This window comes from Notolabrus celidotus, chromosome 1, assembly GCF_009762535.1.
Source record: "Notolabrus celidotus isolate fNotCel1 chromosome 1, fNotCel1.pri, whole genome shotgun sequence".
In the NCBI taxonomy this organism is placed as follows: Eukaryota; Metazoa; Chordata; class Actinopteri; order Labriformes; family Labridae; genus Notolabrus; species Notolabrus celidotus.
In genome coordinates this window covers 22,120,703-22,144,549 of record NC_048272.1, presented here as the reverse complement: position 1 = coordinate 22,144,549, position 23,847 = coordinate 22,120,703, and the positions used below count along the sequence as shown (strand labels likewise).

The 23,847-nt window shown below is 42.9% G+C and overlaps 1 protein-coding gene across 1 annotated transcript in view; it reads right to left on the bottom strand.

The window, feature by feature from the left end:
* The window catches only part of stab1 (stabilin 1), a 95,840-nt gene that overhangs the window by 35,981 nt on the left and 36,012 nt on the right, over positions 1 to 23,847 (bottom strand). The window contains 33 exon segments of the mRNA XM_034697436.1: positions 754 to 881; positions 967 to 1,044; positions 1,303 to 1,348; positions 1,447 to 1,542; positions 3,429 to 3,624; positions 3,846 to 3,959; positions 5,706 to 5,767; positions 6,042 to 6,162; positions 6,425 to 6,559; positions 6,764 to 6,868; positions 8,221 to 8,321; positions 8,553 to 8,585; positions 8,588 to 8,639; positions 8,781 to 8,833; positions 8,836 to 8,891; positions 9,277 to 9,307; positions 9,310 to 9,384; positions 9,387 to 9,408; positions 9,596 to 9,643; positions 11,731 to 11,768; positions 11,771 to 11,812; positions 12,417 to 12,525; positions 12,662 to 12,820; positions 13,980 to 14,070; positions 15,478 to 15,664; positions 16,914 to 17,025; positions 17,129 to 17,215; positions 19,613 to 19,705; positions 20,409 to 20,471; positions 22,251 to 22,409; positions 22,496 to 22,576; positions 22,878 to 22,931; positions 23,168 to 23,281. Of these exon segments, the coding sequence (XP_034553327.1) occupies positions 754 to 881; positions 967 to 1,044; positions 1,303 to 1,348; positions 1,447 to 1,542; positions 3,429 to 3,624; positions 3,846 to 3,959; positions 5,706 to 5,767; positions 6,042 to 6,162; positions 6,425 to 6,559; positions 6,764 to 6,868; positions 8,221 to 8,321; positions 8,553 to 8,585; positions 8,588 to 8,639; positions 8,781 to 8,833; positions 8,836 to 8,891; positions 9,277 to 9,307; positions 9,310 to 9,384; positions 9,387 to 9,408; positions 9,596 to 9,643; positions 11,731 to 11,768; positions 11,771 to 11,812; positions 12,417 to 12,525; positions 12,662 to 12,820; positions 13,980 to 14,070; positions 15,478 to 15,664; positions 16,914 to 17,025; positions 17,129 to 17,215; positions 19,613 to 19,705; positions 20,409 to 20,471; positions 22,251 to 22,409; positions 22,496 to 22,576; positions 22,878 to 22,931; positions 23,168 to 23,281 (2,941 nt within the window).

The window sequence follows — 23,847 nt, the reverse complement described above, 5'->3', positions numbered from 1 at the left end:
AGATGTAAACAAAAGGAACGAAGAATAACTAAACTCATAACACAATAGATCCTGGTGTCCTTTACTGACCGTTTCCCACCTTGGCTTATCAAAGCCAACTAAATTTATAGGAGGCATGCATTACCCATCATCAACACTTGGCCACAACCATCCTCCCCTACAGGGTTGAGCACCCTACTCATTACAAGCATGATGAAACAAACACACATAGACAACATACTCGCTTGATACTCAAACTTCCCAAGGTACTTGAACATATCACAACCATAGACTGTATATATAATGGAGAGCGTCATTCCGCCGTTTCCCATTGTAAATTTTCTGCAGCCAGAGTCTGTTCAGTAGGGAATTTGTGTGTTTCCACGGTAACAAGCTCCGCCCTACAGCGTCCCGAAGTCCTACAGAGTTTCTCTCTACGGCAGCTGTCAATCAAAGCAAACACGGACGTAAAACCCCGTTTTTTAACCTCTAATAACTAACGAAAAAGAAACTTTTCAGAAAAAAGAGGCCTTGAACACAAAACAGTCAAATAATAAATACATATTACCACAGCATACGGATGAGAGAAACATTCGTACGACGTGTAATTATTTTTTAAAGTTTGACCACAGAGTCAGAGTTTTTGACCTATACTGCAGCCAGCCACAAATGGCATGTCTGAGTCCACTTTGTCACACTGATATTCAAAGACTTTCAGGTGTCTGTTAAATCCCAGGACCCTCAGGTAAGAGGTCAGCGGTCACGGCTACATACCTAGACAGACCACACCGTCTCCAGTGTATCCTGCTCTACAAGTACAGGTCCTTTCACCTGCTGAGACCTTCGTGCAGATAGCAAACGGTGAGCATCCACCGTTAGACCTGCTGCACAAATCCAGCTCTGAGAGAACCAGAGAGAAGTCTTAAATACATTCATACATGTAAATGGAGGACATTTTCATGAGTCTGTGTGTGAGGGTGTTTTACCTTGCAGTGGGTTCCATTGCCTACATATCCAGCCATGCACAAACACACAGCAGCTGAACCCTGTGGCCCTGTGATACAGCTGCAGCAGAGGACACATGTTTGAATGAAGCTGAGGGCAGCAGTCTCATGTTATACTGTGTTTTTAATCGTTAGCAAATCTATTCTACAGACACAGCATGTATCATCAATGTCTGCAGATCTTTATATCTGATGCATCTGATCCCTTTGTGTCATAGCGCTCTGCTGAAGAGTGATAACATTAGCTCTCCCTGCTCGCTGTGGCTGCAGGTTTCTGGACTGACTGTGCTCTGTGAGTTCACTCAGCAGGAAGACTTACTTGGCGTTCTCATCACACACTCCCTGACAGGCGTCATCCTTGATCTCTGAGACACACACACAAACACAAGGAGATGGAAGAAAAGAGCGTAGACACAATAACAAGGGCTGCGTGTGTGTGTGTGTGTGTGAGTGTGTGTCTTACCTACAGAACAGGAAGCTCCTTTCCAACCTTTATAACACATACACTTGCCACTTCCTGCAAGACCATCCTGACACTTCCCATGGGCACACGCACACTCTGTAGATCACACAGAAGCACACACACACACACACACACACACACACACACACACACACACACACACACACACACACACACACACACACACACACACACACACACACACACACACACACACACACACACACACACACACACACACACACACACACACACACACACACACACACACACACACAGGTTTGACTTGGCAGTAGTTTTATCCCGGTGGTTTCATCATTCATTAAAAAAAACCCTCTTGTCCACTCCACACAGGCTTTTTACACATCTTTATAACACAGCTGAGCAAAGACAGAGAGGAGATGACATGCACTCAACAGTCATAGATCGGGAGTCAAACAAGCTTCGTAACTGTTAACTATGACGGCCAGAATTCCACTAGATCCATACCGGATCTGATAGGTTTCTATTCTAGTCAATGTGTTAACTTCCACTGGATCCGCTCCGTTGCGTCCCGGCTGCGTATCTGATCCGGCAGGTCAGAGCCCTCCGGATCAGATACCCAAGACTTCTATTCTTGCCGGATGCTGGAGCACGACGCATCAATCTCAACAGAGCAGATGGAGCGGGACAGGAAGTCAGGCACCAAAACAAAATGAAAACATCCAGTTAATTTTCAGAATAAAACACTCTGTGTTATCACCAGATCGTATTTCACTTAACAACACACCATCATGATGAGCGGAGCCAGGCCTGGAGTCAACAGGTCAGAGGTTTTCAGAGGACCAGAAAGACAACATGGATGAGGAGAGGAAGAGGACAATCCTTGATTCAGTAATTACTGCGGGAAAATCTCAGTCACATGACTCCAGCTGTCCGGCGGTCCTGCTCCGTGCTGCGTTCTGAAAACACAACCGGTTGGTGTTGACGGCGAGGGAGCATGGAGCCTGACCGCAGCGGATCGGAGACGGACCAGACACGGATCTGGTGGAAGTCCTGTGTAACAGACACCGACCAGCATGCTCGTAGGTACTAACAGAGACTAAACCGTATTCGTTGCACACACAGTATGGATCACAGCCAAATGACCTCGCAACAAAAGTAAACACATAAATAGAGATTAACAGCTAACCCCTTTTTGATGTAACGTACATGGGACGTTGTCAATGTCAGGTCCTGTCTAATACCGTCAGCGTGTCCTGAGTTTTAAATATTCAATAAAGTTAAGACATGCAGAAGTGTTATAAACTGCAGTTCATTGAGCGTCCACTAGGCACTGGCTGCAGAAACTCCGGAAACCACATACACACCCATTCAAAGACGACGATCTTTTACAGCAGAAATATACATGTTACAGCCTGGTTCAAAAAACAGCTTCAGTCTCCATAGCTAATTTCTCTATCGGCACACACTGTACGGAGGGGTGAATTTTTTCTAATGCGACGGTTCAGAAGATATTAAGAATACAAGTTTTGCCCAAATAATGACATTACTGAATTGACTGACAGGTGGGAACACATAGCTGTTGGCTAGGAGGCTCAAAGCCCGCCTCTTTTCCTCACACCAGTTTGGTTGAGTTCTGCATTTCCAATATGGCTCCTGCCGACGATTGGCTTCAAAACAGCGCTCAGGAACAGATGGTCATGGAGTCTACGTCCATTATTTATACAGTCTATGGTTATTAGTAATCCTCCTGCCTGCAGACACATCCGGCTCCTCAAAGGGACGAGAGGAAACGCACTGATTGGTTTGTTTCATGTTCCGCCCAAAACACACCTGTGAGTTATCAGGAGACTTAATCCAACCTCTTTGCACCCTGTGAGTCAATTAGTGCCCCGATTGTGAGGCACGAATATATTACAAAGCCTGTGTGTGTGTGTGTGTGTGTGTGTGTGTGCGTGCGTGTGTGTGTGTGTGTGTGTGTGTGTGTGTGTGTGTCTTACTAGAAGAGCAGTTGACTCCGTATCGTCCTGGCTCACAGTCCTCACATGCAGTGCCATGGAAACCCTCGTAGCAGTGACACTCCCCACTGCCAAAGGTACCGTCCAAACAAGTCCCGTGATTGGAGCACCAGCTGCCGACATCCCCCGGGCATTTGTAACACTCATGGCCGTAATAACCAGGGCAGCAGGAGTGGTCCTGCAGGACACATGATCATGAGCTTTTGATAGCAGTGTTTTTTCGAACTCAGACATTAATATTCAGGAGTGTTTGCAGAAGTGAGTTGGAAATAAAAACACCAACAAAGAAGAGTTTTTACAAATGTCTGTTAGTCAATGTCAACTTACATAACCAACCCAACCCACAGCACTGAGCAGCAGTTATTAGAAGAAAGATAGCAAGCAGTAGAGGACGCTCACCGAAGTTGTCTTATAGCATTTGATGACACAGCCCGGCACAGACTTCCTCCTGTATCCAACTCGCTTCCTGTATTTACAGTTGGATTGCATGTTGACTGGAAACTGTTCTCTGACCTACAATAAACAGACAACAGGAAGTCAAACTGAGTAGTTAGAGAGCACAAGCTTCCACGGAGATGACTGAGGAACCGGTTGTAAAAAAAAAATCACTGTGTATACTTTTTGATGCCACGATTCAGAAGAATACAAGCTGTGTTAAAGGTGCAGTGTGTAGAAACGGACGATCAGCGACATCTAGCTGTCAGTTTCTAGGATGAACCCCTCCATCCTAACCCTGAGCATCAGCTAAGCCAGGGATTCCAAACTTTTCAGCCCACAACCCCCAAAATATAGGTGCGAAAGACTTGCGACCCCCACTGTCCCTCAAAGTGATTTAAATGTGGCTTCATTTAGCCGGTCTGTAAAAATGACCCTTTCTACATGAGCATGTGTCTGTGTTTCCTGTGCTGTTATGAATTAGTCTACTGCTACTGATGCTTTTGATAATTAACTGTTCACTAACCCTAAACTTAGGAGTCATCTGGCAAAAAGAAAGGCAGAAAACTCATTACATTTTCTAATTTCAAGGTTTTATTTAAAGTTTAGCTACTATTTTTGTCGATATTTTTACTATAATGTGTAGAATGTAGTGTTGCAACGGATCATCGTTGATCCGTGATCCGTTCGGATGCCTCTCCACGTTCGGCATGGACATGGCCCGTGGATCAGTTGATGAAAAAAGTTGTGCGTGTTCACGTGATGACTGCATGTTCAATCCACACTCACTTCGTCAAGTGCAGCGGTAGTCATGACAAGTGAAGGGGGAGAGGAACTTGAAAACCCTCCTGAATCTTGTAAGTCACATGTATGGGAGCATTTTGGTTTCCCTGTGAAATACAGTGAATGCTGAATGTGCTGAGCCACGTTATGAAATGCCGCAGCATATCCACTAGACCAGAGGCATTCAATACGCGGGCCGCATCCGGCCACCCATTTGTTGGCCCCTGAACTGTTATTCCTTCACTCTGTGTTTTGGTCGGCGTCTCCATTTGTGTCTGTGGACCCCCCCCTCCCCCCCGAGCTAAGCAACGGTGGCCGTTGAGGACCAGAGGCTCTCTCAAAAATGGCAATTAGTTATCTGACATCGACATCCTCAGGTCTCAGAGTGAGGTGTCAGACCTAAGATGAAAAGTCTCTGGAAAACCTCCGCCATGGGTCAGACTTCAGATGAAACAGCCTCAGTCCAAACATCTTCAGAAATAAATGATTTGTATATTTTGAAGGGAACGCATGAAACGTCAGAAAGTGTAACACGGCGTGAGAAGGGAAAACAAAGAACGTCTTCAAGACTGGTTTCAGTCATCCAGCTGTTGTTGTGTTTACCAAACTTTTTCAGTCACAATATTCTCAACACATACACAAACATATTAACAGAGATTTTCAGAATGTCAATTTTAAGCAATCTCCATGATCAATCTTTGGATATGTTAACGATCAAACCAGTCCCCAGGGGTTCAGTCGTGTTGCCATGATATGATATAGGTACCAATATGATTCAATTCTTACTAAAGCTGTATGGAAATTTAAATTTGAGTATCGTGACAACCTTAAATCGACGGCTGTTGTCCACAAAACATACGACTATGAAATCAGTCTGATACAACCTGCACAAGACGTAGACACGTGAGCAGTAACAGAGACGGCTGGGTAACGCGTGTGATCAAATCTCATGCAGGGCCATTAGGTGTACCGTGTCTGAGGATAATGGTGCACAGGTGTTCGTGTTATTGTGTCAGCCCTCATTAGATGAAGCTTTCTTACTGGTTTGTAGCTGAACAGACATCTGGGCGCTCCTTCACAGTCTGCACATCTTCCCTGGAGACAAGGACAGAGAGAGAGAGGAGCAGACGAAGCCTTTAAAACATTCATCCATCTTTCGTTTTTTCATAACTGAACTAATAGAGCGGTTGAAGATGTGTGTTGTTCAGTGTTCTGTAGCTACTGGCTGTGATCACAACAGCCTCTGATCCTGATTTGACTTCATGAAAGCCTTTTGCACCTCATGCAGCTGCACAAACAGGGACAAAAATAACCATCTCATCCCTCTATCCTTCCAGCTACCCTTTCATCCATCACTCCTACCGTCCTTACGTTGGTTTAAGGATGACCTCTTGCTGCATCTGTTGCGTTGGACTTTAAGGACCTGAGGGATGACTATGATGACACCCTCCTGAGTGTCAACATGACTGCTGTCAAGAGGGACATCGTTTACGGCCGGCTGCAGGAAGAGAAGAGGAGGAAAACAGTGTTTATAGCTCAGATGGATGCTAGAATTAAAGTCTATAAATTATAAATTACAGAGACTTAAAATGTGCCTCAAAGAAAACATCCACACGGATATTGAACGTGCCTTTAAAAGATTATTTCCATATATTTCGATTGATATAAAAGAAGGAGGCAAATCTTGGAACGAAGAGGAACACAAAATCAAGAAGAAAGAGAGGTTGATCAAGTGACTTTGATGTTCCGGATGGTCTGACCTGGTTTTGGTCATTTATGTGGAACTGGACTTGGTACTCGGAGCCCAGCAGAGTGCTTTTCAATGTGCCATCAGCCACGTGGTCTGGTAAGAGCAGCTCATTGACAACCACGTGATATTTAAAGACATCAGGGTCCTGGACAGAGTGATGGACAAATAGATATAAAGACAGTGAGTTGATTTACGGATCAGCAGCTTTCCTCAAAATCACTATGGACATACAGACGTCCAATTTAGGATTTGGTATCTTGCCCAACAATACTTTGACGTGTAGTCAGACAAAGCAGATTTAGAAATATAAATCCTCCAACTGGACGTCGATATAGAAGCTTGGACCTACCAGGGTGGAGGAGTTAGTCCTGCTGAGGTGCTGCCTGATGGCATCGTCTGTCGGCAGCAGGATGGTAAACTCGGCATCGTTTAGCTCCATGGATAGATTGTATATCTGTGAGAAAAAAACACACACAGATTTAATACTGACTGTACATAAAGATGGATGACTCCACCTCCCTCTGCTGTACAAAGTGAAGCCAAAATTATTGAACTCGGTTATCGGTTATTGAAAGTTCAATGACTCTTCTCTTGGTGTTTATGTTTATATTTTTACACTTCTTCCACTACTCCTCTAATCTGGTACACAGAGTCCCACAGGAGTCAACAACGCTGTCAATCAGTCCTGTTTATAACATCAAATAATGAAAACAGTGGATTGCTCTCTCTTGGTGGGGAACAAGTCTTTGCCTCAAGTGAGGGAGTTTAAGGGTCAGTTTGTGGTGAAGAGGGAGCTGAGCTGAGCCTCCCTTTCAAGGTGTTCTGGGTACCTCCAACTGGTAGAAGGCCCTGCGATAGACCCAGAACTCGGTTGGAGGGATTATATATCCAACATGGTCTGGATCGCCTTGGGATTCCCAAGGAGGAGCTGGAAAGTGTTGCAGGGAGAGGGATGTCTGGGTCGATCTCCTTGGGCTGTTGCCTCCGCGACCCAACCCGGATAAGTGGAAAGTAAATGGATGGATGGATGGATGGATGGATGATGGATGGTTAGATGGGTAGGTGGATGGATGGGTAGAGGGATGGATGGGTGGATGGATGAAACGGTGGATGGATGGATAGATTAATGGGTTATTAATGGATTGATTGATTGATTGACTGATTGATCGATTGATTGATTGATTGATGGAAGGAGGGATGGATGGGTGGATGGATGGATGGGTAGAGGGATGGATGGGTGGATGGATTAATTGATTGATTGATTGATTGAGTAATTGATGGACGGGTAGGTGGATGGATGGATGGGTGGAAGGAGGGATGGATGGGTGGATGGATGGATAGATGGATTGATTAATTGATGATCGATTGATTGATGGATGGATTTGTGGGTGGATGATGGATGGATGGGTGGGTGGGTGGATGTATGGATGGATGGATGGGTGGAAGGAGGGATGGATGGGTGGATGGATGGATAGATGGATTGATTAATTGATTGATCGATGGATTTGTGGGTGGATGGATGGATGGATGGGTGGTGGGTGGGTGGATGTATTGGATGGATGAACAGTCGGACATAAATCATCACCATAAGACTAAAAAAAAATCGGTGATATTTTAGTTTGACCCGAGTCCCACCTGTTAACATAGAGAAACTATGCTGCAGTCAGTCAGGTTGGGGAAAGTCAGAATAGTTTAACTTCACTTTGGAGAGCGGCCATGCCATCCATGTTTTATACACTATATGACTTATCACACAAACAGAACAGCATGGTTTACAGTTTAAACACACAGAAACAGCTCTCTCACCTCAGCTAACTGTCTGAAGAGAGTGAATTTGGAGGAGGAGTTCAGGTAGGCCATCAGGGTGGGAGGATCAGGAGGTAGGTCTTCGAAGGTGGAGTGAGAACCTGACCACAACAAACAAATAATCAAAAAACATATTTTGGTCTGTTACTTTTTTGTAAATTGGTTTGTATTATTTCTGTTCTTGAAAACCACCAGAGGTCCCTCAAAAATTCTGCTCTTGATGGTTGTTTAGTTCTAACTTGGTTAAGCGTCACTCCTCCTCTGTCGCCTAATCTAACAAACTCATGCAAAGATGAATCACATGTTGGGTGTGTTGTTTGTTTCTAAGAGGCTGGCTCTCACCATGTCAATAATGTGGATGTACCGTTGATGGCAGGCAGGTTGTGGGTGATAATGGTAGCATTCCCGATGTGGATCACCTGAAATAAAGCAACAAGAGTTAAACTCTACTCTTAAACCTTCATGAAAAAATATCAGTAGACTGGAACATTTATCAAAAGAGTACTGGAGTCTTTCTTAATTGAAATTGAAATCTAGTCATTCCAGCAGTCCTATCTTACCCCGTTTCTTTTTCTATTCTCCCAGGTGGTGGGGGGGTGCAGGGTAGAATCCAAGCGCCAGACAGTCTGTCCAGTTCTTCTACAGGATAGAGCCCCATCAGGAAGTGGGCTCTGAAAACAGAAGGGTAGAAAGAAATGGTAGAGACTTATTTCACTGAACACAAAGTTAAAACTGGGTCCTTGGAGAGTATGATGTGGCTTCATGTGTACAGATTTCAACAAGATCCATGTTTTAAAGCTCCAAATATGAAACTTAAAGTAGATAACTTTTTATGTCCCTAAACTTCGAGGTGCTTAATGCCTCAAAAAAAGAGTTCTGTATTTAAGATGCACTTGTGTGTGTGTGTGTGTGTGTGTGTGTGTGTGTGTGTGTGTGTGTGTGTGTGTGTGTGTGTGTGTGGTGTGTGTGTGTGTGTGTGTGTGTGTGTGTGTGTGTGTGTGTGTGTGTGTGTGTGTGGTGTGTTTCTGTGTCTGATTAGTGTGTAAGATGGCTGACCGCAGGAAGTAGGGCAGACGGTGTCGGTTGTCCAGAATGAGGTTTGAGCTTCGGTCATGTTCCTCAGAGCTTCTCTGGATGGAGCCAAGACCGTGACTTTTCCACTAGGTCCTCAGCGCTGTGAATGTATTTCTGAAAACAAAACAAACAATAACATTCAATTTACATTTCTTCTAGTCTGAGTTATTGTGTTTCCATCTTACAGCCGTATTTATGATAGACTCTCTTAAGTGATATATGATATAGCTTACAGGTTAGTTTTTTAACCATTTCTGATCTACAACATGAGTCACTGAGTTCAGTGAGTCTTCTTTCTAACCTGAATCTGTCGGTTGAAGCTGTAAAGCTTTGAGTTCATGTCCAGCTCCTGCAAACACACAGAAATTCAATGAGTACATTAACACCTGACAGACGTTAGAGTTGTTGTCATCCAGGTCATGGTAATTCAAAGCTTGATCCAAAAAGGCACTCGACTTGGCTTCTGTCCTCTTCAATTTACACCGCACAGTCCTCAACATCGAAGTTTACAGGAAAACCCACCCACACAGACCAGTACCTGCTCTTCAACTCACGTCATCCTCGGAACACAAGCTAGGGGTAATAAGAACCCTTCACCATAGGGCTCAGAAGGTACCCACAAGAACGGAGGAACGAAGAAGGAACAACTGCACATCAGGGGAGCACTTAAACCTGCGGTTGCCCTAACTGGGCCTTCATCAAGACCTCCAAAAGTGGATTTCCAAGAGTGGAGAACATCAACAAACGACAAGCATCGTTATTCCATACCTATCTGGGGTCTCGAGAAACTCCGCAGGATATTCAACAATACAACATCCGGTTCATTTCAAGCCCTCCAACACACTGAGACAGTAACGTGGTTCATCCCAAGGACAAAACACCTCAGCACAAACGGAGTAATGTAGTTAATGCCATACAGTTAACGAAGATTGCAGGAACTGTAAATTGGTGAAACTAACAACCTCTGCACAGGCGCATGGCCCAACACAGAAGAGCCAGCTCCTCAGGCCAGGACTCAGCCGTACATCTGCACCTCAAGGACAAGGGACACTCCTTTGAGGACAGCAATATTCAGATCCTGGACAGAGAAGAGCGTTGGTATGAAAGAGGGGTCAAGGAAGCCATCTATGTTAAGCTTGAACACCCTTCTCTTAACAGAGGTGGTGGACTAAGACAGGGGTTCCAAAAATGTACCATGGCAAGGTCCCCCAAACAGCATTAGCTTCTGGCCGGGGACCCCCTTTGCAAACCCACAGACAATGCTTCAAAATATGTAAAGAAACATCAACTTTTAGAATGTGTTTACTTACTTTTATTCACTTTTCAATAATTATTACATTTGTTTAGCATAGGAAATTATTACAAGCGTGTTGTTAAAATAAAAATAAAATTTAGAAAATACAAATACAAATAATTAGATTCTATTTTCTTCCCTTCCCTCCAATTTTCAGAGGCCCCCCTGACGGCCCCCACTCTGAAAACCACTGGACCAAGATACCATTTGTCTCCAACATACAATGCTGTTTTAATTCTCTTCAAAACAAGTAAGACCATACTCACACCAGAGACCATGTGACTCTAACGACCCACAGCTGACCCACCACCCTAACGACTGTCAGGAACTAGGCTAACGACTGCCAGGAGGAACTGAACGACTGTCAGGTGATAGGAGAACAACCATAGACATAATAAAGAGTAGACGCTGCATCGACTGCTACTACCCATTGGCACTGATGAGCTTTGGGGCCGCCATCCTGGTCCGGTCCCCGACACATGGTTCTGCGTATTGTAATATTCATAGTGGGCTTAACAGTAATAGAATATTCTGATATGCGATATATGTGATGCATGATAGGTATTTTGCTGCACAGTGCTCTGGCATCTTAAAGTCTCTGCTGCTCCAGTTTACTTTACAGGTAGGATCATGGGTAGGATGACCGGACCAAGATGGCAGCCGTATTTCTTGTGCCCCAGCAACCAATGCGGCGTCTACTCTTTATTATGTCTATGAGAACTAGACTAACGACCCTACTTAGGATCCCTTTGTGACTACCTGGAAACACCCCACGACTGTTAGAGACTTATATTTTCTAGCTCTGAAGAAGCCTTCGGAGAAGAGGTTGAAACGTCTTCAAGAATTTCTACCAGTCCAGTTACCTTCCGGATTAAGCTTTGGATCTTCATTTTCTTCTGATTAAAACCGATTAATTTAAATGAATTAAATATAAAAAGCAGACCCCCAGTTTGTTTGTATTCTGAGGAAAAAGTATTACAAATAAAGAAGTCTTCAGCTGAATTTTAAGCGTCTCAAATTTCTAGTAGAACATGAAACATCCTCTGCTGCTATTTAAACATACGGATCAGTTCACACTCAGGGTTTGCAGACACTGAACATTAAGAATGATACTGTTCTTAACTTCCTCATTGGTTACTTACATCCATCAATGTTCCGTAGCAGGTGATTCCGTCCCCATGTAGCCTTCAGGACAGGTACAGGTGCGTGTTCCGTTCCCTGTTTCTTACATGTTGCCTGACAGATAATACAGCAGAGAGCGAACAATCAATCAATTAATCAATCAAATCAAATACAATTCAAAGTGCTTTGCATTACAATATTAAATTAAATTAAATTAAAATGTAATTAAATTAAATTAAATAAAGCTTGTAATAAAACTAAATCATATGTATTTAAAATAAGTTAAAGCATCAAACTAACAATAAGAATATACATTTTAAATAAATAAAAAGGGTAAGGATAAAAGTTGAAGATAAAATAGCAGTGGACAAATAATACAAAAAAACAATAATCAAAACTAATTAAAATAATAAAACATTAAAAATAATATAAAACATTAAAGTATCAAGAACGACTCTTTATGATTAAGATGAAAAACAGATCTCTGGATACTTTGGGCATTACAAACAAGAGACAAGTATATCAAGTGTCTAGTGTTTGTTTGGAGACTTAAAGGAATGTCGAAGAATGAGATTTAAGTGGAAAGAAACTTAAAGAAACCAGAGTTGTTGATCCTCCGTAAATAAACAGAAATAAAATGTTGTTTCATGGCTGACAAAACAAAACAAAAGGTAAAAACATGTATATTTCTATGTGTGTGTGTGGCTGTGAGTGTTTACAAAGTCATGGCAGCCTCCATTCCTCTTGCTGCAGGGATTAACGATGTCACACACGATACCATCTCCCATGAAGCCTGTCATACAAACACACTCACTCTGCAAAGAAAGACGAAAACATCTTCAGCAATATTTCAAGTTCAGACGGATTCAAATTCAAACAGACCACAGGAAAAGGACAAAAAAATTAAATTAGAGGTAAAAACAATGACTTCACTGTAGTAGTCTAACTGACCTGTCCGGGGCCGATGTGTTTGCAGTTGGCGTCTGGACTGCAGCCTCCTCGACTCTCCAGATTACAGTTATTGATCTCCACACACACTTTGCCATCACCTGTCCAACCCTCAGCACACACACACGACGCGTTGCCTGGACCCACGTACACACACTGTGCCTGTGGAGAGATAGAGACACAGAAAGGGGATGTGATGATGAGTGGACAGCTGAGAGATGACAAAAAGACACTTCAAGATTCAGGCAGGAGATGCTGGTGAAGACACGCCCCATGTACAGAGGCCGGAGCCCTCAGAGCAGGTGGCCTACGTTCAAATCTCTCTTCCAGCTTCTTACGTCTGAATTCCAGCAGATCCATGTCCAGTCTGTCTCTGATCCGTCACAGCACTGGATCTGATAGGTTTCTATATTCTAGTCAATGTGTTAACTTCCACTGGATCAGCTCCGTTGCGTTCCGGCTGCTTCTCTGATCTGGGAGGTCGCTGATGACAAACCGTCATGATGAGTGGAGCCAGGCCTGGAGTCAACTGTATCAAACCCTTTCTAAATAGGTCATCAATTAAAGCTCCTATAAGGAACTTTTGGTTTGTGTTGATTTGGTGCCTCCTGTGGACATTGGAGGTGTTTCAACCTCTCACTTTTTCAAAGTTGCTTCTTCGTAAAAATTCCCTCAGGTAAGAAAACATCCTTGCTTTATAGAAATGTGCCTGCATCTCTGAACATGAGACTTAGCCGACAGTCACAGGGAATCTAGAATTATCTTTAAGTTTCAGAAGAAGTGATTCATTTGGGGTAATTTATAGGGAATTAAGAGTTACTGCCAAATTCCACCCGATCCGTGTCCGGTCTGTCTCTGATCCATCGCAGCACTGGATCTGATACGTTTCTGTATTCTAGTCAATGTGTTGACTTCCACTGGATCATGTTCCGGCTGCATCTCTAATCCGGGAGGTCGCTGATGACAAACCATCATGATGAGCGGAGCCAGGCCTGGAGTCAACAGGTCAGAGGTTTTCAGAGGACCATGAAGACAACATGGATGAGGGAGGAAGAGGAGAATTCTTGATTCAGTGATTGCCGCGGGAAAACCTCGGTCACATGACTCCAGCTGTCCGACGGTCTTGCTCCATGCTGGGTTCTGAAAACACAGCCGGTGTGTGTTGACGGACAAGAGAGCACGGAGCCAGACGGTAGCGGATCAGAGAAGGATCAGAGAAGGACCCCCCCCCCCCCCCACCCACACACACAAACACACCCACACCCACACCCACACCCACACCCACACCACACCACACCCACACCCACACAGTAAGTCTTACGTTGGTGTCGCAGTGTCGGTTGATCTTCAGGCAGGGGTTAATCGGGGTACAGGAGTGACCGTCACCATCGTATCCGTCTCTACACAAACACCTGATGCAACAAACACACAGGTTTGTCAATAAATGAATTCAGAAGGTTAAGGGAACCATGACTATATAATAATAAAAAAAAAAATAATAATAATTTATTTATATAACACATTTAAAAACAAATGTTTACAAAGTGCTTTGACAAACAAAGCATGGTTGGATTCAGGAGGATGACCTTTAACATAGAGGAGTGTAGAAATACTAACAATGAAAAAGATTAAAAGAATAAATGTAAATTAAACAGAAAAAAGTGATGAAACAGTAGACCAATAGATAATTGTTGTAGAGGTCTGTAGAAAACAAAATAAAGTAAATAATAAAAGGCATTAAGGGACAATTAAAAGATTTAAGAAGATCATCACATCAGAGGAAATAGAAAAGAATAGATTAAGAATATTAAAATAATCATTGAAAAAATAATAATGAAACAATAAATCAAATGAAATAAAAAAAAAATTAGTTAAAAAGAAATAAAAGAAATAAATAAAAAGTTAATATTAAAAGGGTGATGTAAAACCCCTACAGACTAATTTTGTTGATGATTGCATGTTTGTGGGTTTTTTCTGTTTTGTTTTTTGCGTGATCAATTTTCTGTCAATTATCTGTCCTTGAAATGCTTCTGGCTCACTCTAATGTAAACATATTGTTTCCCCGAGGTTGTATTTAGTAATCTTTAAAAATGGAGGACTGCAGAGGAAATGAACAATATTCTCTCTTTTATATGTCAATGATCTGTATAAAAAACTGCTGTCCAATTGCAAAAATAAAGAATAAAATATTAATAATAAAAAAGTAAAAAGGAAGTGACATAAAAGCAAGTCTGTAAAAGTAAAAGTCTGTCTTAAGAAGAGATTTCAAAAGTTTCATTTATGTCTAGCTTCTCAAACCCATAGTTGTTTAGTTCCATCAAGGTGGAAAAGAGCCCTCCGCTTCACATTGGAGTCTTGTCTCACCCTGTCATGGTTCTATTAGACATAACTACACAGTATCCTTTACTTAGAGAGGTGCAGTAAGACACCAAACAGTGATGCCGTTTGGGGGACTATGCTGTTATTATCACTAAAGAAAAATGGACCTAACAGCCGGGGCCAAATAACGAAAATGTTCAAAGTAAGATGGTGAAACATTTTAAAGGACTGCAGAAGGACTGCAGATTGAGCATTTTCAACAGGAGGAGATAAAGTGACAGCTGGATTTACTGAGGAGTGTTCTGTTATAACTGGAGGGGTAGCTGAAGCTTCTGAGTTCTTTCAAATGTGAAACGCCAAAGAAAAATCAGAATCAGGATGACATTTAGCTGACTATGGTTTCAAAAGATCGGCTAAAAGTTTAAGAAGCTCCATTGACAAACAAGTAAGAAATCTAATCAAGAGTTAAAATAATGGCACTTGTTGTCGTAGTGTCTTACATTGTATTGAGTCCGGTCTGCGTGCAGTACGCGTGGATGTGACAGTGTTCGTGCAGTCCGTCAGAGTTGCAGGGCATGGCTGTCTTGTCACACTTCTCCCCAGAGTATCCCTCCTTACAGGATCCTCGCCGACACAGTCCAAGGCTGGCAGGACGGTTATCACACTCGCCGTGAACACAGTGGCACTCTGAGAGAACACACACAGACACACAGACACACAGACACACAGACACACAGACACCACACACACACACACACACACACACACACACACACACACCACACACACACCACACACACAGAGAAACAATCAGTGCTGTAACTCCTGTTAATTGACAAACAGCAACATGAAGGTTAAATATGACAAATCATGTTGATATGTTGATAATGAAACTATAGTGTAAAGTAACAACAGTGACATCGAGTGGTGAAATCTTGAACTACAATACACAGTACGTTGATATAACGGCACTCTAAGGATGTGCAGATGAACGGTAATTATCTGTGCAAGTTTAGATCAGATTCATCGTACATTTATTATTCATGCGATCTAAACAGAGCGTGGTGTCGACACATCACAGCTGCTTCTCCTCATGCTTCAAATGATCCCATCTTTGAAAACAGACACTATGGAAGCAATAGGTACCAAAATTAGAAGGAAAAAGCTAATTTGAAAACTAAATTGCATTAACAGAAATGCCTATTAATTATGCAAATATGGGTGCATTATGTGACTAATAACTAAAATTAATATTCAATAGTCCAAATTTAATTCAAATTTGTATCTTCAACAATGCTAAATATTGTACACAATTAAAATTAAAAGAAAATGACATTTGCGATATTGACACTTTTAAACATATATATCAGTCTGGCTTTTATGTAGGGTTTAACAATTTTATTTCTTACTTTTTACTTTTATATAGATTTTAATGTTTTATTATCTTATTATTTTATCTGTTTATTTATTTATTTATTAATTTATTTTTTAATTTATTTACTCAGTTGTATTGATATTTTAGCCTTAATTTTATCTTCAACTGGTATCCTTACCCTTTTAATTTATTTATTTTAACTGTCTATATTCTTAATATTAATCTGATGTTTTAACTTATTTTAATTACACATTTTATTGTTGTTGGTGTGCATTAGTCTCTATTTTAAATATGTTTTCATTATTTTATTTCTGCTTCTTTCTTGTTTTTGATCGCTGTAAAGCACTTTGGGTTGTATTTGACTTGTATGAAAGGTGCTACATAAATAAAGATTGATTGATTGATTGATTGATTGATCTAGTGAGATGTGTTTTTCCTCATCAGTACCCACATACAGATCTGGTTGTGATACATATATATAGAGGGGTTGTTTGAATCTGCACTTAAAGCTCTCGCAGGTGTTCAGTCGCTCTCTGAGTGTAAATGAGGAGGAGCTGTTACCTTCGTCACACTTGTCTCCGTGCTTCGATGGATCAGAGCAGATGTGACAGGCGACACCCTCGAATCCTGGCTGACAGCCGCACGAGCCGTTGCCTTGGATACCGTCAAAGCACTGCATGGGGTCAAAAAGAAAAAAAAAAACAGAGTGAACGAATAAAGAAAACACATCAGGTGAAAAATGCGACCTCGGTGAGAGAGATTTGTATGCTGCTTACCGTTCCTTTATCGTAGCAGGGGTGCTGGAATCCTCCGATACAGGGTTTACAGTCCGGGCCGTAGAAACCTTTACAACACTCTGGGACCTATCACACACACACCACCACACACACACACCACACACACACACACACCACACACCACACACGTTGAACTGATAAAAGGATTCTTCTTCTGCGTGGTCACTGGAGTCTGCTGCACTGAGTCAGTCAGGTTGTTTCTTACATCCTACTGCTCCACTAAGAGTCCGTCCGTTGACCTCTGTTTGACCTCACACCACCTTCAAATAACAACTGCTTTGTTCTGTCATTAAAAATCATGTCCATGGGGCGCTGGTGGCCCAGCGCAGTGGTTCCCAAAGTGGGGGGTCGCAAGACACAAATGGGGGCTTGCGAGATGTCTTCCAGAATGTTTTTTTTTTAAGTTATCTAAAAATAGTCAATTTTACCCATTATAGTAAAAATATCGACAAAAATGGTGGCTAACTTTGAAATAAAACATTGAAAATAGAAAATGTAATGATTTGTCTGCCTCTTTTTGCCAGATGACTCCTAAGTTTAGGGTAAGTGAATAGTTAATTATCAAAAGCATCAGTAGCAGTACGTTAATTCATACATATGGGGAACACAGACACATGCTCATATAAGTAGGCTGATTTTCTGCAGACCAGCTAAATGAACACACATTAAATCACTTACGTTACCAGGTTAGATCCTTTCATGAGGAGGTGAAGCAGAGCAATGAAAGACTATCCTTGTCATTCTTCTTAAACCTTCCAAGTTTAATTTTTTGGCTGCTGGAAACAGCAGTAAGCGGCCCAAGGTGTTTTGTTTCTGTACACCTGACGGATGTATGAGCGCCATCCACTCATTTTTACCTTTGTTTTTGGTCTCCATCATCATCTATAGGAAATGTTAGGCTACCAGAAGCTTCAATATGCTCACCAGCTAAGTTTGTCTGTGCATTGTATGGTGCTGTGTTCATATGAAGGTGGTGCACAGAGACGATACAGTTGAATGTAAAGATCAAAACGTGGCGAAAATGTTGCACTGTGCAAAAGGGTGAACATTTTTAATGTAATGGTTTGTCACTGCAGGTGGTTATGTTTAGAAACTGTCATCTCATCATTAACTATTATTTTACTGTAATTACTTTTTCCGACACATTTCTTTTTTTTTTCCTAGTTATATCTTTTGGGCATTTTCCCGTTTATTGGATAGGACAGCTGGAGAGAGACAGGAAATATGGGGAGTAGAGAGGGGGAAGACATGCAGCAAATGGCCGCTGCGACCAGGACTGTAGCCTCTGTATGGGCCGCATGCTTCAACTCCTAGGCCAACCAGCGCCCCGTGTGACTCCATTTTTAAGCTAGTTTACACTTACAGATACAGTTCATAGTTCTAGAAATTCAGATTTCTTTCGACATGGGTTACCTGTAACTTAATTTAATTGCCTGAGTGTAATCAACACCTCTCTGATATTCACTACAGTAAATATCATCTCTGCTCTTTGCAGATGATGTCGTCCTATTGGCTTCATCGAACAGTGACCTCCAGCTCTCACTGGGATGGTTTGCAGCTGAGCGTGAAGCAGCGGGGATGAGGATCAGCACCTCTAAGTCTGAGGCCATGGTGCTGAGTCGGAAAAGGGTGGCTTGCCCTCTCCGAGTCGGAGGAGAGTCTTTGCCCCAGGCGAAGGAATTTAAGTATCTTGGGGTCTAGTTCACAAGTGAGAGGAAGAGGGAGCGCGAGATTGAGAGACGGATCGGGGCGGCGTCTGTAGTGATGCGGACGCTGTACCGGTCTGTTGTGGTGACGAGGGAGCTGAGCCAGAAGGCAAAGCTCTCAATTTACCGGTCAATCTATGTTCCAACCCTCACCTATGATCACGAGCTGCGGGTTGTGACCGAAAGAACAAGATCGCGAATACAAGCAGCCGAAATGAACTTTCTCCGCAGGGTGGCTGGGCTCGGCCTTAGAGATAGGGTTAGGAGCTCAGACATCCGGGAGAGGCTCAAAGTAGAGCCGCTGCTCCTCCGTATCGAGGAGCCAGATGAGGTGGGGAAGATCTGGGGAGATTACATCTCTCAGCTGGCCTAGGAGCGCCTCGGCATCCTCCCAGAAGAGCTGGTGGAAGTGGCCGGGGAGAGGAGTGTCTGGGCTTCCCTGCTGAGGCTGCTGCCCCCGCGACACGCGAGAGAAGATGGATGGATGGATGGACAGTAAATAACAGACTCCCCAAGAAAGCGCTCATATTCAACCTTTAGTAATACAGCTGGTTCTGAGTAATTTCGGGTACAACATATACGTACTTTAACTTAAGTTTGGCCTTCAGTTGCTTCTTGCACCACAGATGAACTCAGTCTCTGAACCTTTCCAAACACCTTTTTCATTTGAAGGCATCATGGTACTGAAACAGCCGAGAGCTGATGAATAAAGCTGAAAATAAATCCTCTGACACAGTCTCCACAATCTCACTCTTACCTGTTTAGTGGCGTTGCAGTATTTGGCACATCCTTTACTGAGCGTTTGCCTGAGCGGAGACACGACGTAGAAACAGTCGGTCTGATGGCTGTCCTGGAGGGAAACACACAGGATTTGTTGGAGCCCACCGAGCCGAACAGAAAAGAAACGTCATTGTAGAAAAATGATCGCATGGATTGATACAGTCGTGCATCACACTGCGTTAAAGGTGAACTAAAGGAAGACCGCTAGGAGGATATTACGGTCATTAAAAGGGACAGCAGGTAAATGAATGCTCTGACTAAATCCTGATCTCAATTTCAACATGCTGTACATCAGTGTCCTGCTCTCATTCCCTGATGTAAACACTGTTTTATGAGGAGTGTTATTTCAGTATTTAATCCTCCAGTCACAAAAAGCCTCCCCATCAAAGTTAAAGTAAGTTTTCAGAGAAGTTGCCAGTTTTATTTGAAAGCATGAGCCCTGTAATGATCACCTTCTGTACCGTCTCTTTAAGTGACATTTGCTGTATGTTAGTTACCTTGGTAACCTAAGGTCAAGACTGGGGTCAGAGTAGAGTCATCTTCCTGCCCCACATGCTGCTAGACCGAACGCAGGGAGAGCGTTTTATGTTTTATTTGTTTTCTTTCTGAAACATCATATCTGAGTTATGCTTACGCTTCACCTACATAAAATAAACGTGCAGTGACAGTAAAGAGTTGTTTTGAGTTTTATTTGCATCTTTACCGACCCGTGGAGACCCCCCTGATCTCTACACCCTCCATGTAACAGTGCTGCTCAAATATTGATGATTTACCATTTCAGTGGTGCCTTCTGGACACTCCGTCTCAAAGAGGTAACTGCAGTGAACACACGGACCCTGAAAACACACAAACACACACATAGAAGAAACAACTAGCCTTCATGGTTAGCAGTGCCATTAGTTCTAAGCTTGTATTAACTCTTTTCAGTCTCCCTTCACAAGAGAGAGTGAACCAGGTCTGGTTGTAGCGACATAAGCAGGGTGTAAACAAAGTGCATGTGCTGTAGAATGTTTTCTTTTAGTGTCCACGTCCTTTTTAAAGAAAACTAAAACACTTTTCTCAAGACATTATGGGAGACAGAGCCTTCAGTTGGAATCATCTACCAGTCAGGGTCCGGGGGGCAGATACCCTCTCTACTTTAAGAGTAGGCTTCAAACTTTCCTTTTTGATAAAGCTTATAGTTAGAGCTGGATCAGGCTTGGACCAGCTCTTAGTTATGTAGCTCTAGCGAAAGTTCAGACAGGAAGACTATAAAAGCAATGACAGCAGTTGTTTAACGCTCCTCTCACTCGTTCAATAGCTCACCCGCTTCCAGCTGCACACTCCGGAGCTATCATTGTGGTTAATCAGCGGCGGCTGTCATTCAATAGCTAAGTGGCACGCCCATATCATCAGCCTATCAACTTTCTGCTGTCTTTTTTTTAAAAAGATATTTTTGGGCTTTTTTCACCTATATTGGTTAGGACAGCTGAAGAGACACAGGAAATGTGGAGAGTAGAGAGAGGGGGAAGACAAGAAAGTGAGAGTTTGTTAAAAAACCTAATAAATATATTTCTAAAAAAAGAAGAAAAAAAAAAAAGTGAATTGTCGACCAGCAGGGAGTCGAGCCGGGGGACCTCTGCAACGAGGACTGTAGCCTCCATATGTGGGACGCTTAGACCGCTAGGCCACCAGCGCCCCTTCTGCTGTCTTTTTAAATGTGTCTCTCTCTCTCTCCAGCTAGTTCCTTCTTGCATTGAAGGTGCGCATCCCTCCACCTCCCCAACTCCACCTGGTCTCTCTCTTCAATTCCTAGAATTCAGCAACCACCACCACCAGTGTCTGGACTCTAGGGGGATTCTTCTGCTGCCAAATTCACACATCCTACGCTCTAAAATTGTCCCGATGGAGGCCTTACGCCAAAGACTTCTGTCAAGTTTCATTATTCATTAAGTTGTAATAAATAACCTTTAATCTTCAAACTGTGTCTCTCCTAATTGAAATGCTGCTATAGGCTTAGACTGCCGAGGAACTGACACACTGGGATCCTGTCTTTCCCTCTCTCTGCCTGTCTTTCACTTTAACTCTTCCTGTCCCATTAAAGTTACTAACCATAGACCTTTCTGGAGTCCCTGAGCTCCCTTGTCTCGTAGGTTCCTCTGGATCTCTGCTGCTGTGGACATGCCAGACTCCAGCTGCTACAACTACTACTATCCATCTCACCACTATCATCTCTCTCTCTCTTCATCTCCCTCTATCCCTCTCTCCAACACGGTCTCAGCAGATGTGTGTCTAACATGAGTCTGGTCCTGCTGGAGGTTTCTGCCTGTTAAAGGAAGTTTGTCCTTGCCACTGTAACTTGCTAAATGCTGCAAAGTGCTCTGCTCATGGTGGATTAAGATGAGATCAGACTGAGTCCTGTCTGTAAGATGGGACTGGATCTGATCCTGTCTTGATGTTGGGTCTTTGTTAATAATAGAACATAGAGTACGGTCTAGACCTGCTCTGTTTGGAAAGAGTCTGAGGAGATGAAGGTTAAGGTTTATACTAATCTCTGTGTTTAATAACATGTACAGTATTTATGGCTCATGTTTGTCTAATCAGAGTCTGGACAGAGTTCACCTCCCACTGCTCACCATGGTGATCTTGCTCTCGATGACATCACAGCGGTGAGGCAGGATAGGCAGGATGGAGGGCGGGTAGAGAAGGCCGTCAATCATGTGGATGATCCCGTTGGACGCTATGATGTTGGTGCTCTTCAAGTGGACGCCCTTCTCCCCCAACAGAATCTCCCCCTGGGAAAAGAAGAGGGAAGTGTTCGTGTTAAACAGCTCAAGTTAAACGTTTAATATCTGGGAAAAAGCCAATCAGAAACACTTACATTATCAGAGACAGTAATGGAGACAATCTGATTGGCCATCGTCTGAATCTGAGGAAGAGCAGTCAGCTCGTCGACCGTCAGCTAGTGAGATAAAACATCATTAACTTGAGTTTACTTTATTACAGACTCTTTTTGTTGCTCTGGCCGTGTGAAAGGAAATGTCATGAGGTCATCAAATCTGGATGGATGGAATGACTGATCAGTGAATCAACCTCTCAGCTCAGTGCAGGAACAGGAAGTCTGTTAGATGATGAGATTCTGCAGCGGAGAGAAAGGCTTTACTTTGTGTCACCTACCGACGAGCAGAGCACAAGAAAAGAAGAGAGAAGGAGCAGAGAGGGACTGCGAGGGATTAATATAGATAGTGCGCGGGGTGTCTTACCACAGCCTGGGGGAAAACATGGTGTCGAAGGAGTTCCTGAAGTTTATGTTTGGCCTTAAGGAAGACAAGAATATCCAATTATGAAACGTGATGTTAGCGCAAATAGAAAATAGCTTATAGCTTCTGTGTTTTTAACATTTCATGATGAACTGTCAAACTAATCTGTTTTTAAGATTGACACTTTCAAAAGAAGTTGATGAGGGTCAGCATCCTTTTTCTACCCCCTTCAAATTTGATTTGAGATTAAAATTAATGACAATAGATGACACAAGAAATAAAACAACACTTACATCGTGCAGCATGTACAAGATACTGCCGTCTCTGGCTCGGTCCACAGCCTCGTTAGTGGGGACAAACACAGTCAGGGGTCCTGGACCCCGCAGAGGAGGAGGTGAGCCGCAGTTCTACAAACACACGCACATTGACATACACAAACACACAGGCTTAATTAGGTGTAAAACTTTCCTTTTTGATAAAGCTTATAGTTAGACTTGGCTCAGACTTTTGTTGCAACAGTTTGTTTGAGGACTTTCAGTCGGGGTTTAGGCCCACCATAGCACAGAGACTGCACTGTTAAAAGTAACCAATGATCTACTAATGGCCTCAGACAGTGGTCTTTTTCCGTACTTGTTTTATTAGATCTTAGCGCTGCATTCGATACGATTGACCATCAAATCCTGTTACAGAGATTAGAGCAACTAATTGGCATTACAGGAACTGCGTTAGCTTGGTTTAAATTGTACCTTACAGATCAATCTCAATTTGTTCACGTTAATGAAAAGTCCTCAGTGCAGACCAGGGTTAGTCAGGGATGCTGCTATAGGCTTAGACTGCCGAGGAACTGACACACTGGGATCCTGTCTTTCCCTCTCTCTCCTCTCTCTGCCTGTCTCTCACTTTAACTCTTCCTTTCCCATTAAAGTTACTAACCATAGACCTTTCTGGAGTCCCTGAGCTCCCTTGTCTCGTA